Source organism: Oryctolagus cuniculus, chromosome 8 (assembly GCF_964237555.1).
Source record: "Oryctolagus cuniculus chromosome 8, mOryCun1.1, whole genome shotgun sequence".
Classification (NCBI taxonomy): Eukaryota; Metazoa; Chordata; class Mammalia; order Lagomorpha; family Leporidae; genus Oryctolagus; species Oryctolagus cuniculus.
The window spans coordinates 89596002-89616978 of NC_091439.1; the positions used below are offsets into that span (position 1 = coordinate 89596002).

A 20977-nucleotide genomic window follows, 5' to 3' on the forward strand; every position below is an offset into this window, starting at 1 on the left:
CAAATGTTTATTTGAAAGGCAGAGAGACAGCAAGGGATCTCCCATCCACTGGTTCACTTCCCCAGATGACTGCAGCAGCCAGGGCTGGGCAAGGCCAAAGCCAGGAGCTAGAACTCAATCCAAGTTTGCCACATGGGTGGCAGGAACCCAAGGACTTGAGCCATCACCTGCTGCCTCCCAGAGTGTGGGTTAGCAGGAAACTGGGACTGGGAGAGGAGCAGTGGCTTAGCTGCTACTGACAAATACGCACTCCTCCGATTCAGCTCCTAATTTTGACACCATTTGACATTAGAGAGACTCAGAATATTAAAAATTTGGAATCCTGTTCCAAGTCAGTCCTAGTTCCCTTTGTTGGCTATCCTTTTTAGCTTCCCAACCTCCTCCTGGTTTCTTCTGGCCGCTGGTAGTGTATTGCAGAAGTGAGTCCTTACGTGCTGAAATGGGAACCTGTGGCAGGATGCACATGGCTTCAAGTATCAGGAATTCCCAACCCTAGGAGAACTCACCTCCCAGCTGGGCTGTTCTGTCTGATGGCCACAGCTGGATCCCGCACCTCACACTGCAGCTCTGCTTCTCGTGGCCTCCTCCCAGCCAGTGACAGAGCACAGCGGAAGATTCAGAGCAGACCCATGCGGGCATGAGGCGAGACTCTTCCTCCAGGCAGCTCCCAGGTCAGGACTCCCTGCTGGCTGATGGAGCTTCTAGCCGAGCTGAGCTGCAGCCCGAGATTGGGCCACATCTCCCTGCATCCTTGCATCCTTGCCTCCTTCACGGAGACCAGACATGGTTCACGGTAACTCTACAGCTTCTCCCTCTCTTTTCTAATCCCCTCCCCAGGGAACTCGTGACCGTCTAACCCCTTCTCACCAGCTGCTGCTTGGCAGACGTGAACTCACACAGCTTGCTCACCAGAGAATGGCTCCCTCCATCTCTGGGGGATGAGGCATCTCCCATCTCTCCTGAGCCTCTGTTGTACTCCTGGGGTGGTGGGAAAACCAGCTCTTCATTCTTCACTCCCCACATCCCTCATGGCCTGGAATCCTGTTCCAATAACCTGCTCAAGACAGGTTGTACCAACTCACAACGGACAAATTTCAGGAATTTAGTGAACTGGCTGGAAGATACAATGATTATTAAAACTTAAATTATACTTGTATATGATTAAATAATATTTAAATAAAGATAATGGAGATCGTTTATGTTTGAGGACTATCATTTATGCCTAAATGATATTTAAAGCAAAGATAATAAAAACTCAACACTGATCACTTCCTAGTATTTGACAATGCCAGCCCCATACGGGATGCCAACATCACAGGCATTGGCTCTACCTGCTACACCACAATGCTGGACTGAGAAATTTTATATGTATGCTCATGGGAGATGTATTGTTTTAGAGATGCAAGACAGCTGAATAGGGAAAAGACATGCTGAATCTGTCCACAGGAAAACCACAGAAGAAACAGGGAGGAACCGTATTCCCATGAGACAGCTGGGGAGCAGTCTGCAGTGGAAATTCTACAAAAAGAAGAGAGGCGCCACGGAGCGATGGTGTCAGTACAGTCAGGCAGCAGCAGGCAGGACACAGCCAGCACTCCTGCAGCCGGTGGCTGGAGGGATGCCATCTTCCTACAGCAAGGCACCTGGCAACCAGCAGGGAGGAGCCATCTTAACATGATGAGTACAGGCTGCTTGTAAGAGAGGCTTGTAGGACTAAGAGTGAATCCCCTGGGGCTGGCACTGTGGCACAGTGAGTTAAAGCCCCAGCCTGGAGCACCAGCATCCCATACGGGCACCAGTTTGAGTCTCAGCTGCTCCACTTCTGATCCAGCTCCCTGCTATGACCTGGAAAGCAATAGAAGATAGCCTAAGTCCTTGGGCTCCTGCAACTGCCTGGGAGACCTGGAAAAAACTCCTGGCTTCGGACAGAGCTCAGCTCCAGCCATTGCAGCGGTTTGGGAGTGAACCAAAGGATAGATGACCCTTTTCTTTGTCTCTTCCTCTCTCTGTAATTCTCTTTCAAACAATTAAAAAAAAAAAAAGAGTAGATCCCCTGCTCCCTGTGACTGTGGGAATTCTGTACCTGTGTGATAGGGTATGCAACAGGACGTGGCTGGGTCTTTGGGCAATCACTGCGTACGGCTGCAGAAGCTTGGGGTTCCACGCTCACACTGAAGAGCACACAGATTCTTTGTGTTGTGCAGTTCATGTGCCTGCACAGGTGCCTGGGCACTGTGGACTCACCCTGGGTGGTTGGTTTACCCTGGCAGAGAGGGGCTGATGCTGTGATCACACAAGGTGACATGATCATACCCTCCCCCCTGCTGACAACAGAGATCAACCACACCCAACGTGGGTGTCATCCTAGCTTCCTGATCCACCCTCAAGCACTGGTTGAGCTCCCAGGACCCACCCAGCATACATTTCAGGATACCCACAGAATGAGTGACATTTCACTAAGCCAAGAGGTATATTTCAAAGATAAAAGCCCTCAGAGGAGTGCTCAACACTCAACAAGTGTTTCCAGTTGATTACAGAGAAGCAAATACTTGAGTTAAAGAAATCTATACATGGGCCAGCGGCACAGCTCACTTGGCTAATCCTCTGCCTGCAGCGCCGGCACACCGGGTTCTAGTCCCAGTTGGGGCACCAGATTCTGTCCCGGTTGCTCCTCTTCCAGGCCAGCTCTCTGCTGTGGCCCGGGAAGGCACTGGAGGATGGCCCAAGTGCTTGGGCCCTGCACCCGCATGGGAGACTGGGAGGAAGTACCCGGCTCCTGGCTTCGGATCAGCTCAGTGCGCCGGCCCTGGTGGTCATTTGGGGGATGAACCAATAGAAGGAAGACCTTTCTCTCTGTCTCTCTCTCTCTCTCTCACTAACTTTGCCTGTCAAAAAAAGAAAAAAAAAAAAGAATAGATATTGAAGAGAAACCGAAGTGAAATATTATAAATGAAGAATTCAATAAGTCAAGTAAAAAATACAATGAAAAGCCATAACAACAGAATTGGTGAGGCAGAAGAAAGAAGACAAACCTTTGGAAATATCTCAGACAAGAAAAAAGAAAAACAAACCTTTGGAAATAAACAAACAAAAAAAAGAAAAACCTAGAAAAAACAAAAATAGTGTTGGAGATTTATGGGATACTACCATATGACCAAACATATGGGTCTTAGGAATTCCTAAAGATATAGAAAGAGAGAATGGATTAGATAACCTATTCAGTGAAAGCAGAAAACTTCCCTAATTTGGAGAAAGAGACATCCAAGAACAGGAAGCACATAGAACTCCCAGTAGACATGGCCAGAAAAGATCTTCACCATGACACATTATAATCAAACTTCCAACAGCAAAACATAAAGAACGGGTTCTTTTTTTTTTTTTTTTTTTTTTTTTTTTTTTTTTTTTGACAGGCAGAGTGGACAGTGAGAAAGAGAGACAGAGAGAAAGGTCTTCCTTTGCCGTTGGTCCACCCTCCAATGGCCGCCGCGGCCAGCGCACTGCGGCTGGCACAGCACCGCGCTGATCCGATGGCAGGAGCCAGGTACTTCTCCTGGTCTCCCATGGGGTGCAGGGCCCAAGCACTTGGGCCATCCTCCACTGCACTCCCTGGCCACAGCAGAGAGCTGGCCTGGAAGAGGGGCAACCGGGACAGAATCCGACGCCCCGACCGGGACTAGAACCCGGTATGCTGGCGCCGCAAGGCGGAGGATTAGCCTAGTGAGCCACGGCGCCAGCCAAGAACGGATTCTAAAATGTGCATTAGAGGAATTCTACATTACTTCCAAAAGATTTCCAGCAACTGACAGCTGATTTCTCATCAGAAACCCTACAGACTATGACAATGGAGAGACATAGTCTAAGTCTTAAAAGAAAAAAAAAACTGTCTACCCAGAATACTATACCCAGAAAAGCTCTTATCTATAAATGAAGGGGGAAATAAAAACCTTCCAAAACGAGCAGAAATTGAAAGAATTTGTCACCTCTCATCCAGTCTTACAAAAGACATGCTACACACAAAAACAGAGGAAGATAGTTATCGTCATGAAAGAATGTGAAGGCAGAAAATCTCTCAGTAAAAGTACAAGGGAAATCCAAAACAAACAATATGAATATGGGAAAATAGCAGGACCACATCATTACTTATCAATAATAATCTTGAATGTAAATGGCCTAAATTTTTCAATTAAAAGATACAGACTAGCTGAATGGATTAAAAAATGAGACCCATCTATTTGCTATCTACAATAAAGATATCTCACCTACAAAGACCCATGCAGACTGAAAGTAAAATGATGTAAAAATACATTGCAAGCTTTCTTGCATTTTTCTTTCTGTTAAGAAAGCAAAAATGAGCAGGGGCAGTCATCCTAATATCTGGAAAAAAATAGATTTCAACAGAAAAACTGTTAAAAGAGACAAAGAAGGGCATTATGTAATGATTAAGAGACCAATTCAACAGGAAGATATGACAATAAATGTATATGCACCCAATGCCACAGTGCCTGGCTCTTTAAAACAAATGTTAATAGATCTAAAGGGAGACATAGACTCCAATACAATAATAATGGGAGATTTAACACCTCACTTTCATCAATGGATAGATCAGCTAGAAAGAAAGAAAGAAAGAAAGAAAGAAAGAAAGAAAGAAAGAAAGAAAGAAAGAAAACAGCTTGGCCCAAGTTCTTGGGCCCCTGCACCCGTATGGGAGACCCAGAGGAAGCTCCTGGATCCTGGCTTCAGATCAGCACAGCTCCGGCCATTGCAGCCAATTGGGAAGTGAACCAGCATATGGAAGACCTCTCTCTCTCTCTCTCTCTCTCTCTCTCTCTCTCTCTGTGTGTGTGTGTGTGTAAAACTCTGACTTTCAAATAAATAAAAATATTTTTAAAAAAAGAAAAGAAAACAGCAGAGCTTATCTATACTATGGACCAAATGGACCTAAATGACATTCACAGAGCATTTCATTCCACAGTGGCAGAATACATATTCTTTTCATCAGTGCATGGAAATTTCTCTAGGATGAACCACATGCTAGGTCATAAAGCAAGTCTCAACAAATTCAAAAAAACTGAAATCATACTATGTATCTTTTCTGACCACAATAGAATGAAGCTGGAAATTAAAAAATTAAGAAATTTCTAAATTTAAGAAATTTAGAAAATATGCAAACAAATGGAGCCTGAACAACAGTTCTTGAATGAACAGTGGGTCATATAAGAAATCAAAAGGGAAATTAAAAAATTATAGAAATGAATGAAGAGGACACCATGACATATCAAATCTTATAGGATACAGCAAAAGCAGTGTTAAGAGGAAAGTTTATATCAATTAGTGCTATAAACAAGAAATTGGAAAGACGTCAAATAAATGATCTAATAGTGCACTTAAAGGACCTAGAAAAAACAAGAACAAACTAAACCCAAAATTAGCAGGAGGAAAGAAATAATTGGGGCTGGCATTATGGTGTAACAGATTAAGCTACTGCCTGCAGCACTGACATTCTATACAGGCACTAGTTCAAGTTTTGGCTGCTCCAGTTCCAAGCCAGTGCCCTGCTAATGCACCAGGGAAAGAAGCAAAAGATGGCCCAAGTCCTTGGGCCCCTGCACCCTTGTGGGAGACCCAGATGAGGTTCCTGTCTCCTGGCTTTGGCATGGCCCATCCCCGGCTGTTGCTGACATATGGGGGAAAACTAGTTGATGGCAGATCTCTCTATCTCTCTCTGTACCTCTCCCTCTCTCTCTGTAACTCTGCCTTTAAAATAAATAAAATAAATCCTTCAAAAAAAGAAATAATTAACATCAGGAGAATAAAGAAGAAATAAACAAAAGAAATAAATACAATTGCAACCAAAAGTGATGCAAAATATCAATAAAATGAACAACTGTTGTTTTGAAAAAAAATAAACAAAATTGATACCATTGGACCAACTAACCAAAAAAAAGGGTGGGGGGGAGTGAAGACCCAAATTGATGAAATCAGAGATGGAAAAGGAGATGTTACAACAGATATCACAGAAATAAAAAAAAAATCATCAGGAATTATTACAAACAGTTACATGCCAACAAATTGGAAAATCTGGAAGCAATGGATAGGTTTCTGGAGACATACAATCTATCAGAATTTGTCATGATGACATATAAAACCTAAATGGACCAATAAACAAAACAGAAATTGAATCAGTGATGAAGACCATCCCAACAAAGAAAAATCCAGGACTGCAGAATACTACCAAACCTTTAAAGAAGAATTAATTCCAATTCATTTTAAACTATTCAAAGCAATTTAAAGACAGAGAATCCTCCCAAAATCTTTCTATGAGACCAACATTACCTTAATTCCAAAACCAGAAAAACATACAAGAAAGGGAACTATAGATCAATATCCCTGTTGAACACAGAAGCAAAAATCCTCAACAAAATACTGGTTAATCAAATCCAGCTACACATCAGAAAGATCATCCACCCATGCCAAATGGGATTTATCCCTGGGATTCAGGGATGGTTCAACATACACAAATCAATCAAAATGGTACATCACTAACAGAAGAATAAAAACCATATGATTATCTCAATATATGCAGAGAAAGCCTTTGATAAAATATAACATTCTGCATGATAAAACCCTTAAGCAAACTGGGTATAGAAGGAACATTCCTCAACATAATTAAAAGAATACATGAAAAACCCACAGCAAGTATCATATTGAATTCGGAAAAACTGAAAGAATTTCCATAAAGATCTGGAACCAGAAAAGGATGCCCACCTTCACCACTGTTATTCAGTATAGTTCTGTGAGTTTTAGCCAGAGCCACAAGTTAAGAAAAAGAAACCAAGGGATACAAATTGTAAAGCAGAAAGTAAAATTATCCCTGTTTGTAGAAGACATGCCCCTATATGTAGGGAACCAACAGTTCCATTAAGAGACTATTGGAACTCTTAAGAAAGTTTGATAAAGTTGAAGGATGTAAAATCAACACACAAAAATGAATAGGCTTTGTATACACAAACAATGCCATGGCTGAGAAAGAACTTGTAAGAAAAGTATTCCAAGTAGCTACCCTGGAATAAATTAAACCAATGATGTGAACGATCTCTACAATGAAAATTGTAAAACATTAAATAAAGAATAAAGAAGACACAAAAAAATGGAAAAATCTTCCCTGTTCATGGATTGGAAGAACTGATAGAATCAAAATGTCCATACTACACAAAGAAATTTACAGAACCAATGGGATCTTGATCAAACTACCAAGGACATTCTTCTCAGATCTAGAAAGTACAATGCTAAATTTCATATGGAAACACAAGAGACCCCAAATAGCTAAAGCAATCTTAAACAACAAAAGCAAAGCCAGAGGCATCACACTACCAGACTTCAAAACACACTATAGGCAGTTGTAATCAAAACAGCCCAGCACTGGCACTAAAACAGGCATGTAAACAAATGGAACAGAATAGAAACCCCAGAAACTAATCCACACAGCTACAACCAACTAATCTTTGATAAATGAGCTGAAATCAATTCCTGGAGAAAGAACTGTCTCCTCAACAAATAGTGATGGGAAATTTGGATCTACACAGGCAGAAGTGTGAAACAAGACCCCTACCTTATGCAAAAATCAACTCACAATGCATCAAAGATCTAAATCTCCAAATCGACACCATCAAATTACTAGAGGAAAACATTGGGGAAACTGGAAGAGACTGGCATAGGCACAGACTTTTTGGGAAAGACCTCAGAAGCACAGGCAATAAAAGCAAAAATAGATAAATGGGATTACATCAAGCTGAGAAGCTTCTACACTGTAATGGAAACACTCAACAAAGTGAAGAGGCAACCAACAGAATGGGAGAAAATATTTGCAAACATGCAGCTGATAAAGGATTAAGATACAGGATCTATAAAGAGCTCAAGAAACAACAACAACAAAACAAACAATCCAGATAAGAAATGGCCAAAGGACATGGATAGTCATTTTTCAAAGGATGAAATACAAATGGCCAACAGACACATGAAAAAAACGTTCAGGATTAGTAGTTCATCAGGGAAATGTAAATCAAAACCACAATGAGGTTTCACCTCACCCCAGTTAGAATGGCTACCATCCAAAAATCAAAAAACAATAAATGTTGGCAAGGATGTGGGAAAAAAGGTACCCTAATACACTGTTGGTGGGAATGTAAACTAATACAAACATTGTGAACAACAGTATAGAGATTCTTCGGAAATCTGAAAATAGATCTACCATTCAACCTACCCATTCTACATTCTACTCCTGAGAATTTATCCAAAGGAAACAAAATCAGCATATAAAAGAGTTATTTGGAGGCTGGCGCTGTGGCATAGTAAGTTAAGCCTCCACCTGCCATGCTGATTTGTGTCCCAGCTGCTCCTCTTTCAATCCAGCTCTCTGCTAGTGGCCTGGGAATGCAGTGAAAGATGGCCCAAGTGCTTGGGACCCTGCACCCTGGTGGGAGATGCAAAAGAAGCCCCTGGCTCCTGGCTTTGGATCGGGCCAGCTTCAGCCCTTGTGGCCATTTGGGGAGTGAACCAACATATGGAAGACCTCTCTCTGTCTCCTCCTCTGTCTGTACCTTTGCCTCTCAAATAAATAAATAAATCTTTTTTTAAAAATTACAGAGTGGAATCATTTAAAAAATGTTATTTGTACCTCCATGTTTATTTCAGCTTAATTCACAATAGTTAAGATATGGAATCAACCCAGATGTCCGTCAACTGATGACTAGATAAAGAAATTATGGTCTATGTACACAATGGAATACAACTCAGCCATAAGAAGAATGAAATTCTGTCTTTTGCACAAAATGGATGTAACTGGAAATCATTATGCTTAGTGAAATAAACCAGTCCCAAAAAGAAAAATATTGTATGTTTTCTCTATGTGGTAGAATACAAAAAAAAGTATAGGAATGAAACAGACATTTTGTGATTGGATTATTTTTAGCCCTTGTTTATACTCCTATGGAACTGTGATCTTCCGTCTTTGTTACTTGTTGAATATCGTTGTTAGCTGCATTAAGCCTGTGATTATAAATTGGATGGAAATTATGTATTTGTAAAAATTAAAGAAAAAAGGAAAGGAGGGGGACTGAGGGAGGGAGATGAGGAGGGAGGGAATTATGGTTATCTTCCTAGAATTGTACCTATAGGGGCTGGCACTGTGGTTTAGCTGGTAAAGCCATTGCCTACAGTGCTAGCATCACATGTGGGTGCCAGTTCAAGTTCCAGTTGCTTTGTTTCTGATCCAGCTCCCTGCTAAGGCACCTGGGAAAGCAGAGGAAGAAGGTCAAAGTCTTTCGGCCCCTCCATCCACCTTGGAGGCCCAGAGGAAGCTCCTGGCTCCCAGCTTTGGATTGGCCCAGCTATGGCCATTGTTGCCATTGGGGAAGTGAACCAGTAGATGGAGGACCTCTCTCTCTCTCTTTGCCTCTCTGTAATCCTGCCTTTCAAATAAATAAATCTTTTTAAAAAAAATTGTACCTATGAATTACATGAAATCTGTTCTCTTTATATTACTAAAAATTAAAACATTAAAAAACACTGTATTGCTTTCTGGGCTGTCAGGTTATTTGCATCTCTTATCTGTAGGTGGTGGAAACAGTGTACAATGGTGTGCCACTTGCACTTCTGGTTGGCTTTCAGGGGACAGATTTACAGTTGATCTTAGCCAACAGACTGAGAAGTGATAAAGAGGCCAGATTTAGACATGCTGTTTCAGCTCATTTCTTTAGCAACCCGAGAGGCTGCCAGGCCAGTGTGCAGCATGAAGCAAGAGAAGGCTTTCTGGATGGTCCAGGAAGCTCCACCTGTTGATCCAGTGGATCCAATGTGCCTGGAGCACCTGCGGCAGACAGGGCTGCTGAGTGGCATGTCCAGACAGGAGAATCCTAGCAGTGGCCCCAAGGATTTCGCAGCTGAGCTGTGAATGCCATGGACAGATCTTGGCTTATTGCTGGGCACCAGTAAATACAGCAGCTTGATCATGAGACATTAGGTAACCATGTGACCAGTGCCCAAGTGCCCATATCTGGGAGTTATCTGATCCACCAAGCCACAAAGTCAGCTAACATTTAGCATGTGTGCACAGTGTGCCAGGCTCCGAGCTAAATGCTTTCCTTGTAACATTTAATCCTCACAACATTTCTGATGTTGTACTATTGTTATTTGAATCATCCCCATGCGAGATGAGAAAACTGAAGCAGACACAGGAGAAGTAACTTACCCATTATCACAGCTAATAAGTGGCAGAACTTGGTTAGTACTGGTTCCACAGAACACTTTTACTTACCGAATTATGTATCTTCCTATGTTCAAGTGGCAGTTGTCTGTTAGAACTCGGCTTGAGCAGATACTCAAATTGCACGGTTTTCCCATTCCTACCACACTACCTTCTTCCTCTGCCTACACCTCTGACCTCATGGGATGTTCTCCAAGTCCAAGAGATTGAACAATCAGCACAAGATGATGATGCCAGGGCCAGTGCCGTGGCCTACAGGGCCGGCATCCCATGCAAGTGCCAGTTTGTATCCTGGCTGCTCCACTTCCAATCCAGCTCCCTGCTAATGTGCCTGGGAGAGCAGCAGAAGATGGTGTAAGCCTTGGGCCCATGTGCCCATGTGCAAGCTCCTGGCTCCCGGCTTCAGCCTGGCCCAGCCCTGACAGTTGTGGCCATTTGGAGAATGAACCAGCAGATGGAAGATCTCTGTCTCTCTCTTTCTCGCTTTCTCTCTCTCTCTCTCTCTCCCTCTCTCCCTCTCTCCCTCTCTACCTCTCTCTCTACCTCCCTCCCACCCTCCCTCCATCCCTCTGTAACTCTGCTTTTCAAATAAATAAATAAATAAATCTTTAAAGATATATATGATGGTACCAGGCACAAGTGTGCTTATGTTCCAGAAGACAGAAGTTTAAGGATTTCATCCTATTGACCACTTTGTGTGAAAGAAGAAATGGCCTGAAGTGCAGATAGCACCAGCTGATGGTGAGCAGCTGATGGTTCAGCTCAGCAGGTAGAGACATAGGAGGATTAAGAAGGCAGGGCTGGTTGGAGCCAGTGCTGTGGTGTAGAAGGTTGCGCCTCTGCCTGCAGTGCCTGCATCCCATATGGGCACTGGTTCGAGTCCCGGTTGCTCCACTACTGATCCAGCTCTGTGCTAATGCAACTGGGAAAGCAGCAGAAGATGGCTCAAGTCCTTGGGCCCCTGCACCCATGCGGGAGACCTGGATGAAGCTCCTGGCTTCAGCCTGGTCCAGTACTGGCCTTGCAGCCTTTTGGGGGAGTAAGTCAGCAAATAGAAGATCTCTCTCTCTCTCTCTTTTTCTCTTCCTTCCCCCCACCCCACCCTTAACTCTGCCTTTCAAATAAATAAGTAATTCTTTTAAAAAAATGCACAAAACAAATTCAAGTCCCTGGTATTAGTTAGACCTGAGTGTAACAGCTGGGAACAATGTGGCCTGGGAAAGTAAGGGATTCTCTGCATGCCATCACTGCCACCATCACCTCAAAGCCAGAGTCCTGGCCCTGCTGGCCTGAGAACAGGACGCCTCCCACACTGGCAGGCAGAGAGGGTCAGCTCCCCCTCTGGTCCTCCCCTGGGCTCCACACATGTGGAGCACTTAAATGACTTGAAACATGAAGGCGGTCTGAGCAGCGTGGCCTTGAGCTTTCCAGCCCCCACGGTAGGCAAGCAAAGCTAGACGGGAGTGGTTATGGTTGTTGAAGGAGTTATTTATAGACTGCCGTGGATCTCTTCCACCATCACGAACTAGTAATTTATCTTTACTAGAATAGCAACTTCTTCTGGATTTGCTGACCTTGCTTAACAAACCTCTTCCCACACCAACATTCATAGAGTTACTGAAGGCTTATTCACCACCCACCAGGGTATTCCACCCAACATTGGTTCTCACCAAGAAGCTACTTTTACAGCCCAAGTGGTAACAGAACAAGCTGACACCATGGGGTACTCTAGCCTTACAGAGGAAGCAGAAAAGATTCATCTACAGCACCATTTGGGAGATGCTGTAGTTTGAACATGATCGGATCCCCCTAGTTCTAAGTTAAGGGTACGGGGAGGCTAGATACTTGATCCAAGTATGGAGTTGAAGATTTGGGCTTCATGGAAGGTCTTTGGGTCACCAAGGGTGTGATCTGGGAAGGCGGTGTTTGTGAGAGGGCCTGAGATGGGCCCATTTGCTCTTTCTCCTTCCTGGTTCGCCATGCAATCCTTCCTCTATACTGGTGTCACTGTCTGCCACCCTCAGTAGACAACCAAGCAATGTCATTGTAAGGTCTTGGGCTGTGAATCTTCAAAACTGTGAACCAAAATAAAACTTCTTCCTTCCTAAGTGGTTTGTCTCAGGGATTTAGTCATGGTCGTGGAGAGCTGACTGACACAGGGGACGAGACCTGTCAAGATGCATTATTTACTCTCAGCCAGCAACCAGGGCACATCGTTTCCCCCACAGCCAGAACACTCGGGTCTAGGAACCAAGAGGTATCCCTGGAAGGGGCGTGACCTTAAGAGCTACTTGCAAAAGAGTTACTTCTTTGCTCCATGACTGGGCTCTGATGATTTAAAGCTTAGGAGAAGTCTCCTACCAGTACAAAACAATACTGGTCCACTTAATTGGAAGCCAAGACTGTCACGTGGTCACTTGTCATAGCGCCTGAGGAACCAGAAAATGAGAGAGCTATATGGTGTGGGCAGTGATGAATCATGGCTAACAATGGAAGATGGTTTATAATAGAGTCACGGAAACTGAGGGGTCCCTTGGAGTCCCCCTGCTGTTGCTATATCCACTGACAAAAAAATGTCCTGGCTGGTCAGGACCACCACGGCTCAGATGCTTCGCAATGAAAGATTTAAGTCACTCTATTGAGTAAGTAATTCTTGACAGTTAAGGGACTGGCTGAGAGCAAAGAGCACGTGGGATGGGAAGTGTAGGAAGGAAATGTCACCCAGCAGCCGTGGCCTGTGGCCTGCTGACCAGCTGTACAGAACACTGTTGCGTCCACCTGTGCGGTCCTTCCTGCCAAGCTGTGTATCTGCTATCATTTTTTAAAAGTGTCCTCTTCTTTCCTGGTCAGTTTCCCCACTAAATGTGTTACCACGCAGCCAAGTCAGTGCAGGAAGATTGAGATGGGATCAAGAGGAACCCAAAAGGAACACCATCACCTAGAGATTTGGTATTATTTTTTTAAGAATTTATTTATTTTATTTGAAAGAGTTACACAGAGAGAGGAGAGGCAGAGAGAGACAGGTCTTCCATCCAATGGTTCACTCCCCAGATGGCCGCAACAGCCAGAGCTGCACTGATCCGAAGCCAGGACTAGGAGCTTCCTCCAGGTCTCCCATGCGGGTGCAGGGGCCCAAGGACTCAGGCCATCCTCCACTGCTTTCCCAGGCCACAGCAGAGAGCTGGATCAGAAGAGGAGCAGCTGGGACCAGAACCGGTGCCCATATGGGATGCCAGCACTTTAGGCCAGGGCATTAACCCGCTGAGCCACAGCGCTGGGCCAGAGATTTGGTATTTGAAGGTAGATGTAAGAATGGACTCCATTACTTTGAGTCTTTTTGAAATCCATGTGGACAGCAAGGGCCCAGGAACTTGGGTCATCTGCCCCGCTTTCCCAGACACATCAGCAGGGAGGCGGATTGGAAGTGGAGTATCCAGGACTCAAACCAGTGCCCAAATGGGATGCCGGCATTGCAGACAGCAATTTAACCTGTTGTGGCACAATGTCAGACCCAATCATTAATATTTTTAATTTAAAAAATCTTTTAACAGTAACTAGTGTGTATGTGTGAGAGAGAGAGAGATCTTGAGATTTCACTAAACTTTCTGACTGATAACTCTATGCTATAGATACACATTTATTATAAAGACCAACATGCCGGCCGGCACCGCGGCTCACTAGGCTAATCCTCCGCCTAGCGGCGCTGGCACACCGGGTTCTAGTCCCGGTCGGGGCGCCGGATTCTGTCCCGGTTGCCCCTCTTCCAGGCCAGCTCTCTGCTGTGGCCAGGGAGTGCAGTGGAGGATGGCCCAGGTGCTTGGGCCCTGCACCCCATGGGAGACCAGGAAAAGCACCTGGCTCCTGGCTCCTGCCATCGGATCAGCGCGGTGCGCCGGCCGCAGCGCGCCGGCGGTGGCGGCCATTGGAGGGTGAACCAACGGCAAAGGAAGACCTTTCTCTCTGTCTCTCTCTCTCACTGTCCACTCTGCCTGTCAAAAAAAAAAAAAAAAAAAAAAAAAAGACTAACATGCCCCCCCTAAAAGAGAAAACATTTCAGTAAACTTAATTTAAAATGAAAGAAAATGATATTGTAAAGAAAGAGGAAAGGCAGTATACTCATTCAAAATCAATGAAAATAATAGCTTGGGAAAATGTAATAGAGTTAATCATGCTTTCATTTAAGTTTTATTTATTTTTACAAATAGTTGATACAAAATGCAAGGTTACAAGTGAATATTGATTTCATATTTGCTAAAAATATAAAATATTGGTTGACTGAGACAGAGGCCATGGAGGATTATTTTAAGTAGTAGCTACTACATGTACAGATGTTGCCAAGTCAACATTGTATATCCACAGTGGGATGCTCATTATAAATTCTTTTCAATATTTAATATGAGAGAGAGAGAGAAATAGTCCAGTAAGTAGTCAATAAATTTGCCTAATCATCTCACCAGATGCTTCTAGCCTTGCGTGGGTTTTGTAGGAGTCCTACATGCACATTTACCCTTCTTCCCAGCATATATATTCTCAAGGAACTGAAAAAATAAAAATAAAGAAAGAACCTTCATTAGATCAGCAAGGGAAAATTGTATAGTCCTTCTCACGTCCATTACCATACCCACATTCAAAATCTCACACTCTGATGTACGTCCTTTCATGACACAAAAGTCACCCTGATAACTAGACCATGCTAGATGTTGTCCTTGAGACTGAAATCACACTTGTTTGGTGCCCACGCCCTGTCCAGCACAGCCCTGCCCAGCCCAGCCCGGCCCATCACTGCTGCAGTCAAAGGCTGGGATCCACCCGTGGAGCAGGGGAAGGAAGCTGCAGGTCAGGCCTCATGGACATAACCCAGCGGAGGGGCTGGAATGAGTGTGACGTCCATACACATGTAGACACAGGTACACACACGTTGTAGGGGTAATGAATGAATGAATGTTCACATGTACAGCTAAGTACTGAACGTGCATGGGTGTGCGTGTGTACTCTGTGGGTGTACCTGCAATGTTCACATGTACATGAAGTACTGAACGTGTGTGTATGTGTGTACTCTGTGGTGTACATGTAATGTTCACATGTACATCTAAGTACTGAATGTGTATGTGTGTGTCTGTATTCTCTGGGTCTACATATAATATTCACATGTACATAGTACTGAACATGTGTGTGTGTGTACTCTGCAGGTGTACGTGTAATGTTCACATGTAAATGTAAGTACTGAACGTACATGTGTGTGTACTCTGAGTGTATGTGTAATATTCACAGGTACATTTAAGTACTGGACTGCATGGGGGTGGGGGTGTACTCTGTGGGTGTACATGTAACGTTCACATGTCATCTAAGTACACGTGTGTGTGTATGCATCTCATTTATACAGCAGGGTCCCTCCCTTCTTTGAGTGGAAATCATTGATAAGATGGAGAATAAAGAACAAAATTCTGCCAGGTCTGGAGCGTCAGCTGTTCTCAGAGGGCTCGGCTGTAGCCACGAGCACTCTCTCCATAGTTAATGCAGCTGAAAACAGGCTAGCCAGTGTGTCAGGCTTGTTTCCCTTGCCTAAAACTCCATGAAATGTTCATGGGCGGATGGATTCAACCAACAGGGAACGATTCCACATGAAAACCAAAAATGTATTGCCACTCAAAACGTTAAGGTACAAATATGGGTCACAATAACTTCAAGTGCAAATAAACCTGTTATCTATGTGTGGAAAAATAGAATTAAAATATAAATTTAATTTGATGCAAAAAAATTTTGAAATCCATGCATCGTGTTGTCATAACATGCATTTCTATCAGCTTTTTGAAGCATTCTAACCTTGAAAGCAGTCTGGCTCTGAGCTCAGTCGATACATTCACTTACTAGTAAGCAGAAGCTATTGTGAATTCTCTCTCTCAAGAGAGGAACCCAGTGTCTCGTTTCTAGGAACTTCTGACGGTCTTGGCTGTCCTGCCCCCTCAGGGCCCCTTGGGGATGGGCACACAGAGGACAGTGAGCAAATGCCTCACATCACTGCATACAGCTTTTGCTCCTGACGCCTACCTGGTTCCCTGACGCGCACAACAGGGCTGGTCTGGGCTCACAGCTCCAGGCTGCAGGCCCTCCTACCAAGTGGTCCACTCTGTTGACCTCCCACCCACTGCTTTGTAAATTACAGGACAGGAAGTCACAAAGTGGAAAAGGACAGAAGTCCCTGGCCACCAGAAGTGAACATCGACCCTGGCCTGTTTCCACTTCAGGCAGAACTTACAGTACTGGTGAGAAAATTACAAGTCACTACTGGATTCCTGACCCAAGCCATGGGTCTCTGTGCTTAGACGTGGAGGTAAAGGAGAAGGAGTTCCTAGAGTTCCGAGTGCACATGCCTTTCGCTTCAGAGCCAGGGAAGCCAAGCCCGGGGATGGGAGCGTGAGCAGGCAGGTGAGAGGGCAAAGCCACATCCTCCCCCTGGTACCTGTCTGGGGCAGAGCGGGCCCTTCCTTCCCAGGGCCTGTGCCTGCAGGAGGATTTAGATTTGTCAGGGAACTGGCCCCTCCCCACCCACAACCGGGCTACGGCGGCCCTCAGCGGGGCTTCCAAAGCGACCCTTCACTCACACTCGGCATCCTGTGGCCCCGGCTGAGGACGAAGTCCCTGAAGGCAGCTGTGGCGTGGAAGTCTGCCAGCCGCTCCTCCTAGAAGGGCGTCCACAGTTAGAGAACCAGGCAGCCATCGAGAGCCTGGTTTCACACTCACCAACCAACTTAGCTCTCTACACAGCACCCATTTTAAATCATCTCCATCTCACTTTCTAAGATGTTCATAAATAATCTTATGAGGGGGCTGACGCTGTGGCATAGCCTGCAGCACCAGCATCCCATATGGGCATTGATTTGAGTTCCCACCGCTCCACTTCCAATCCAGCTCCCTGCTAATGCAGGAAAGCAGTGGAAGATGGCCCAAGTGCTGGGGCCCCTGCACGCAGGTGGGGGACACAGAAGAAGCTCGTGGCTCCTGGCTTCAGATCAGCTCAGCTCCAGTCATTGCAGCCATTTGGGGAGTGAACCAGTAGATGGAGGATCTCTCTTTCTCTCTCCCTCTCTTTAACTTTGCATTTCAAATAACCCTTAAAAAATAATGCTTATGGAAAAAAATAATGCTAATGAGTTGACGAAGAGGAAGGCTTCCAAAGATGTCCTGCTCTCTCCCCTGTGGTGGAATGAGGAGGCCATGCCAAGATGGCCGCTGGCAAGCAAGCATCAGTTACTCGGGAATGGCTTTGAAATCCACCTGGCTTCGGAGCCTGCCTGGCAACAGGCTGTGATTGGATGGCTTTGAAATCCACCTGGCTTCGGAGCCTGCCTGGCAACAGGCTGTGATTGGATGGCTTTGGATACTGCCTGGCAACAGGCTGTGATTAATTAGGGCATAAACCACCCCTTGACCGGATTGGCTGCCTTGGCTATTTAAGCAGCTGTACCAACTGAAATAAAGGAGTCTGTGGGCTGCTCGCCTCTGGCCTGCTTTCACCCGACTCCTGGGGACTGTGTGGTGATTACACACCTCTTGCCCCCACCACGCTCCTCCTCTCAGAACAAATCCACAGCAACACTCCCCCTTACCCTTTTTTTCACCCTCCTCTTAAGGACAAGCAACACATTTTAGCAATGAGACAGTTGTTGACTTGGACATCTGCAATGTAAGCCATCTGAGGTTAAAACTATATATCCACAACTTACAGATCTTGACACCAAAGGCATGACCATCAAGAAAGACTTGATCCATTTCTAATATCCTTCTCCTTTTGCATGCATCCTTTTGGTTTTTCTTTACATTTATTTGAATTTTAAAATTGAATGCATAAGTTTCAATCATTGAAATTCAATGCTCTAAGACTATTCACTTGGGCCCAGTGTTGTGGCATAGCAGGTACAACAGCGGTGATGCTGGCATCTGATCTGGGCACCAGTTCGAGTGCCAGCTGCTCCACTTCCCATCAGCTCCCTACTAATGCTCCTGGGAAACAGCAGAAGATGGTCCAAGTCCTAGGACCCCTGCCCCCATGTGGAAGACCTAAGGAAGCTCCTGGCTCCTAGCTTTGGCCTGGCTGAGCCCGACACTGTGGCTATTTGGGGATTGAACCAGCAGATAGAAGATTTCTTTCTCTGTATCTTCCTCTCTCTGTGTAACTCTGACTTTCAAATAAATAAATAAATCTTTTTTAAAAAGACTATTTACCTTCTAAATTAAAATCAGTCAAGAGTCAAAATTCAGGAGATCCAAGCAAGAGAGCTGTGTTGTTGTAGTGACTCTTACTGCCCTGGTGTCTTGCTCATTGATTGGGGTGCCAGAGCCTAGTGGTACCACCTGATGTGCATAGGACAAGTCATTCCCCAAGTGTTACAGCTGCGTGAACATAAAAATCATCGTAGAGTAAACCCACTGTTTCAAATCCTTCCTGTGTCCAAAATTGCCTGATAAGTAAACTTTTACTTTAACAGTTATAGCAACCATATTTTTTTCAAGATTTATTTATTTGAAAGGTACAGTTATACACACACACACACACAGAGAGAGAGAGAGAGAGAGAGAGAGAGATCTTCCATCTTCTGGTTCACTCCCCAAATAGCTGCAATGGCCAGGGCTGGACCAGACCGAAGCCAGAAGCTAGGAGCTTCATCCCATGAGGGTGGCAGGGGCCCATGTACTTGGGCCATCATCTACTGTGTTCCCAGGCACATTAGCAGGGGGCTGAACAGAAAGTGAAGCAGCCAAGCCTCAAAACAGCAATCATATGGGATGCTGATGCTGCAGGCAGCTGCTTTACCTGCTACGTCACACACCGGCCCCAGCACCATATTTTCAAAATTTAAATGATGCTACTATTTCATTAGCTGACTGTAACCATTTTGGAGAAAAAACTTTACTAGCTTTTGCCATCAAAATGAAATATATGTTGCAAAATTCTTTAAGTCTTTAAGAATATTTTAAAATTTCACTTTATTTTTATTTATTTGAAAGACAAGACAGAGACAGAGATCTCTCATCCATCTGATTCATTCCCCAAATGCTTACAACTGCTGGAGCTGAGCCAGGCGAAAGCCAGGAAACTTGAATCCAGTCTGGGTCTCCCATAGGGGTGGCAGGGACCCAAGCACTTGAGACATCACCTGCTGCCTCCCAGGGTACACATCAGCAGGAAGACAGAATGGGAAGCTGAGCTGGGATTAGACCCCAGGTACTCCAGTAGGAAGTGAGCATCCCGAGATTGTATTTTTAAAGCAATAACTTCTAGTAGTGGGCGTTCAGCTTGGTAGGTAAGACCTGCACACCTGTGTCCCATCTTGGAGTACCTGGCTTTGACCCCTGGCTCTGGCTCCTGATTCCACAGCTTCCTGCTAATGCAGATCTTGGGAGGCAGCAGTGATAGGTAATGTAGTCCAGTTCCTGATAGAGTTCCAGGCTGAACTGTCACCACTGGCTAGGTCCAGACCCAGCCATTGGATTCTCTCTCTCTCTCTCTCTCTCTCTCTCTCTCTCTCTCTGTGTGTGTGTGTGTGAGAGAGAGAGAGAGAGAGAGAGACTCTGCCTTTCAAGTAAAATTTTTTAAAGATTTATTTATTTGAAAGACAGAGTTACAGAGATGGGAAAGACAGAGAGAGAAAGGTCTGCTATCCATTGGTTCACTCCCCAAACAGCTGCACAGCTGGAGGTAGGCCCATCCAAAGCCAGGAGCCAGGAGCTTCTTCTGGGTCTCCCAAGTGGGTGCAGGGGCCCAAGCACTTAGGCCATCTTCCACTGCTTTCCCAGGCCATAGCAAAGAGCAGGATTGGGAGTGAAGCAGCCAGGACTCGAACTGGCACCCATATGGGATCCTGGCACTGCAGGCGGCAGCTTTACCTGCGATGCCACAGCATTGGCCCCTCAAATTTTTAAAAGGAACTTCTGGATACCTTAAAGTAAATGTAACTATTTTTGTTTCTAAATATTCAGTCCAGGGACAGGCATTTCACACAGTGTTTAAGATGCCACTAGGGGTGCCCACATTCCTATCATAAAGCCTTGGTTCAAGTCTTATCCCCGCTTCCAATTCCAGCTTCCTGCTATTGTGCACCTGGGGAGGCAGCAGGTGATGGCTCAAGTACTTGGGTCCAGCCACCCGTGTGGGAGACCCAGACTGAGCTGTGGGCTCCTAGCTTTGGCTTGGCCCAGCCCCTGCTACCACAAGCACTTGAAGAATGAGCCAGAGAACAGAATCTCTCTCTCTGTTTCTCTCTCTCTGATTTCAAATAAAATGAAAATAAATAAATAGGAATTAAGAAACTCATTGATGTTAACATATACTGAAATGATTAATTCAAAATAAATAAATATTTAACACATTGAGAAAATTTTATTTTTCTAAAAAGATGTATTTATTTGAAAGGCAAAGTTACAGAGAGAGACAGACAGACAAATACCTTTCATCAGCTGGTTTATTCACTAAACAGCTGCCATAGCCAGGTCTGGGCCAGGCCAAAGCCAGGAGCCAGGAGCTTCATACAGGTCTCCCATATGAGTGTCAGGGACCCAAGCACTTAGATCATCCCCTGCTGCTCTTTCAGGCCATTAGCAGGGAGCTGGATCGGAAGTGGAGCATCTGGCACTCGAACTGGTGCCTATATGGGATGCCAGCATCACAGGTGGTGGCTTTACCCGCTATGCCACAATGCCAGCCCCATTTTTTACCTT

General features: G+C 44.9%; 1 protein-coding gene across 4 annotated transcripts in view; it reads right to left on the reverse strand.

Annotated features, from left to right (window-relative positions):
• Window positions 1-13221: 13221 nt before the first annotated feature.
• FAM47E (family with sequence similarity 47 member E) overlaps window positions 13222-20977 on the reverse strand; it is a 30446-nt gene continuing 22690 nt past the window's right edge. For 3 of the 4 annotated variants that reach the window (XM_008267719.4, XM_051819672.2, XM_051819671.2), the window contains 2 exons: window positions 16864-16941; window positions 14408-14799 (listed from right to left, as the gene is read on the reverse strand). In XM_008267719.4, coding sequence (XP_008265941.4) covers window positions 14725-14799; window positions 16864-16941 — 153 coding nt within the window. In that variant the 3' untranslated portion in view covers window positions 14408-14724. Of the gene's footprint in view, window positions 13443-14407; window positions 14800-16863; window positions 16942-20977 lie in introns of those variants that run through there. The other variant, XM_051819670.2, reaches the window with a different exon arrangement.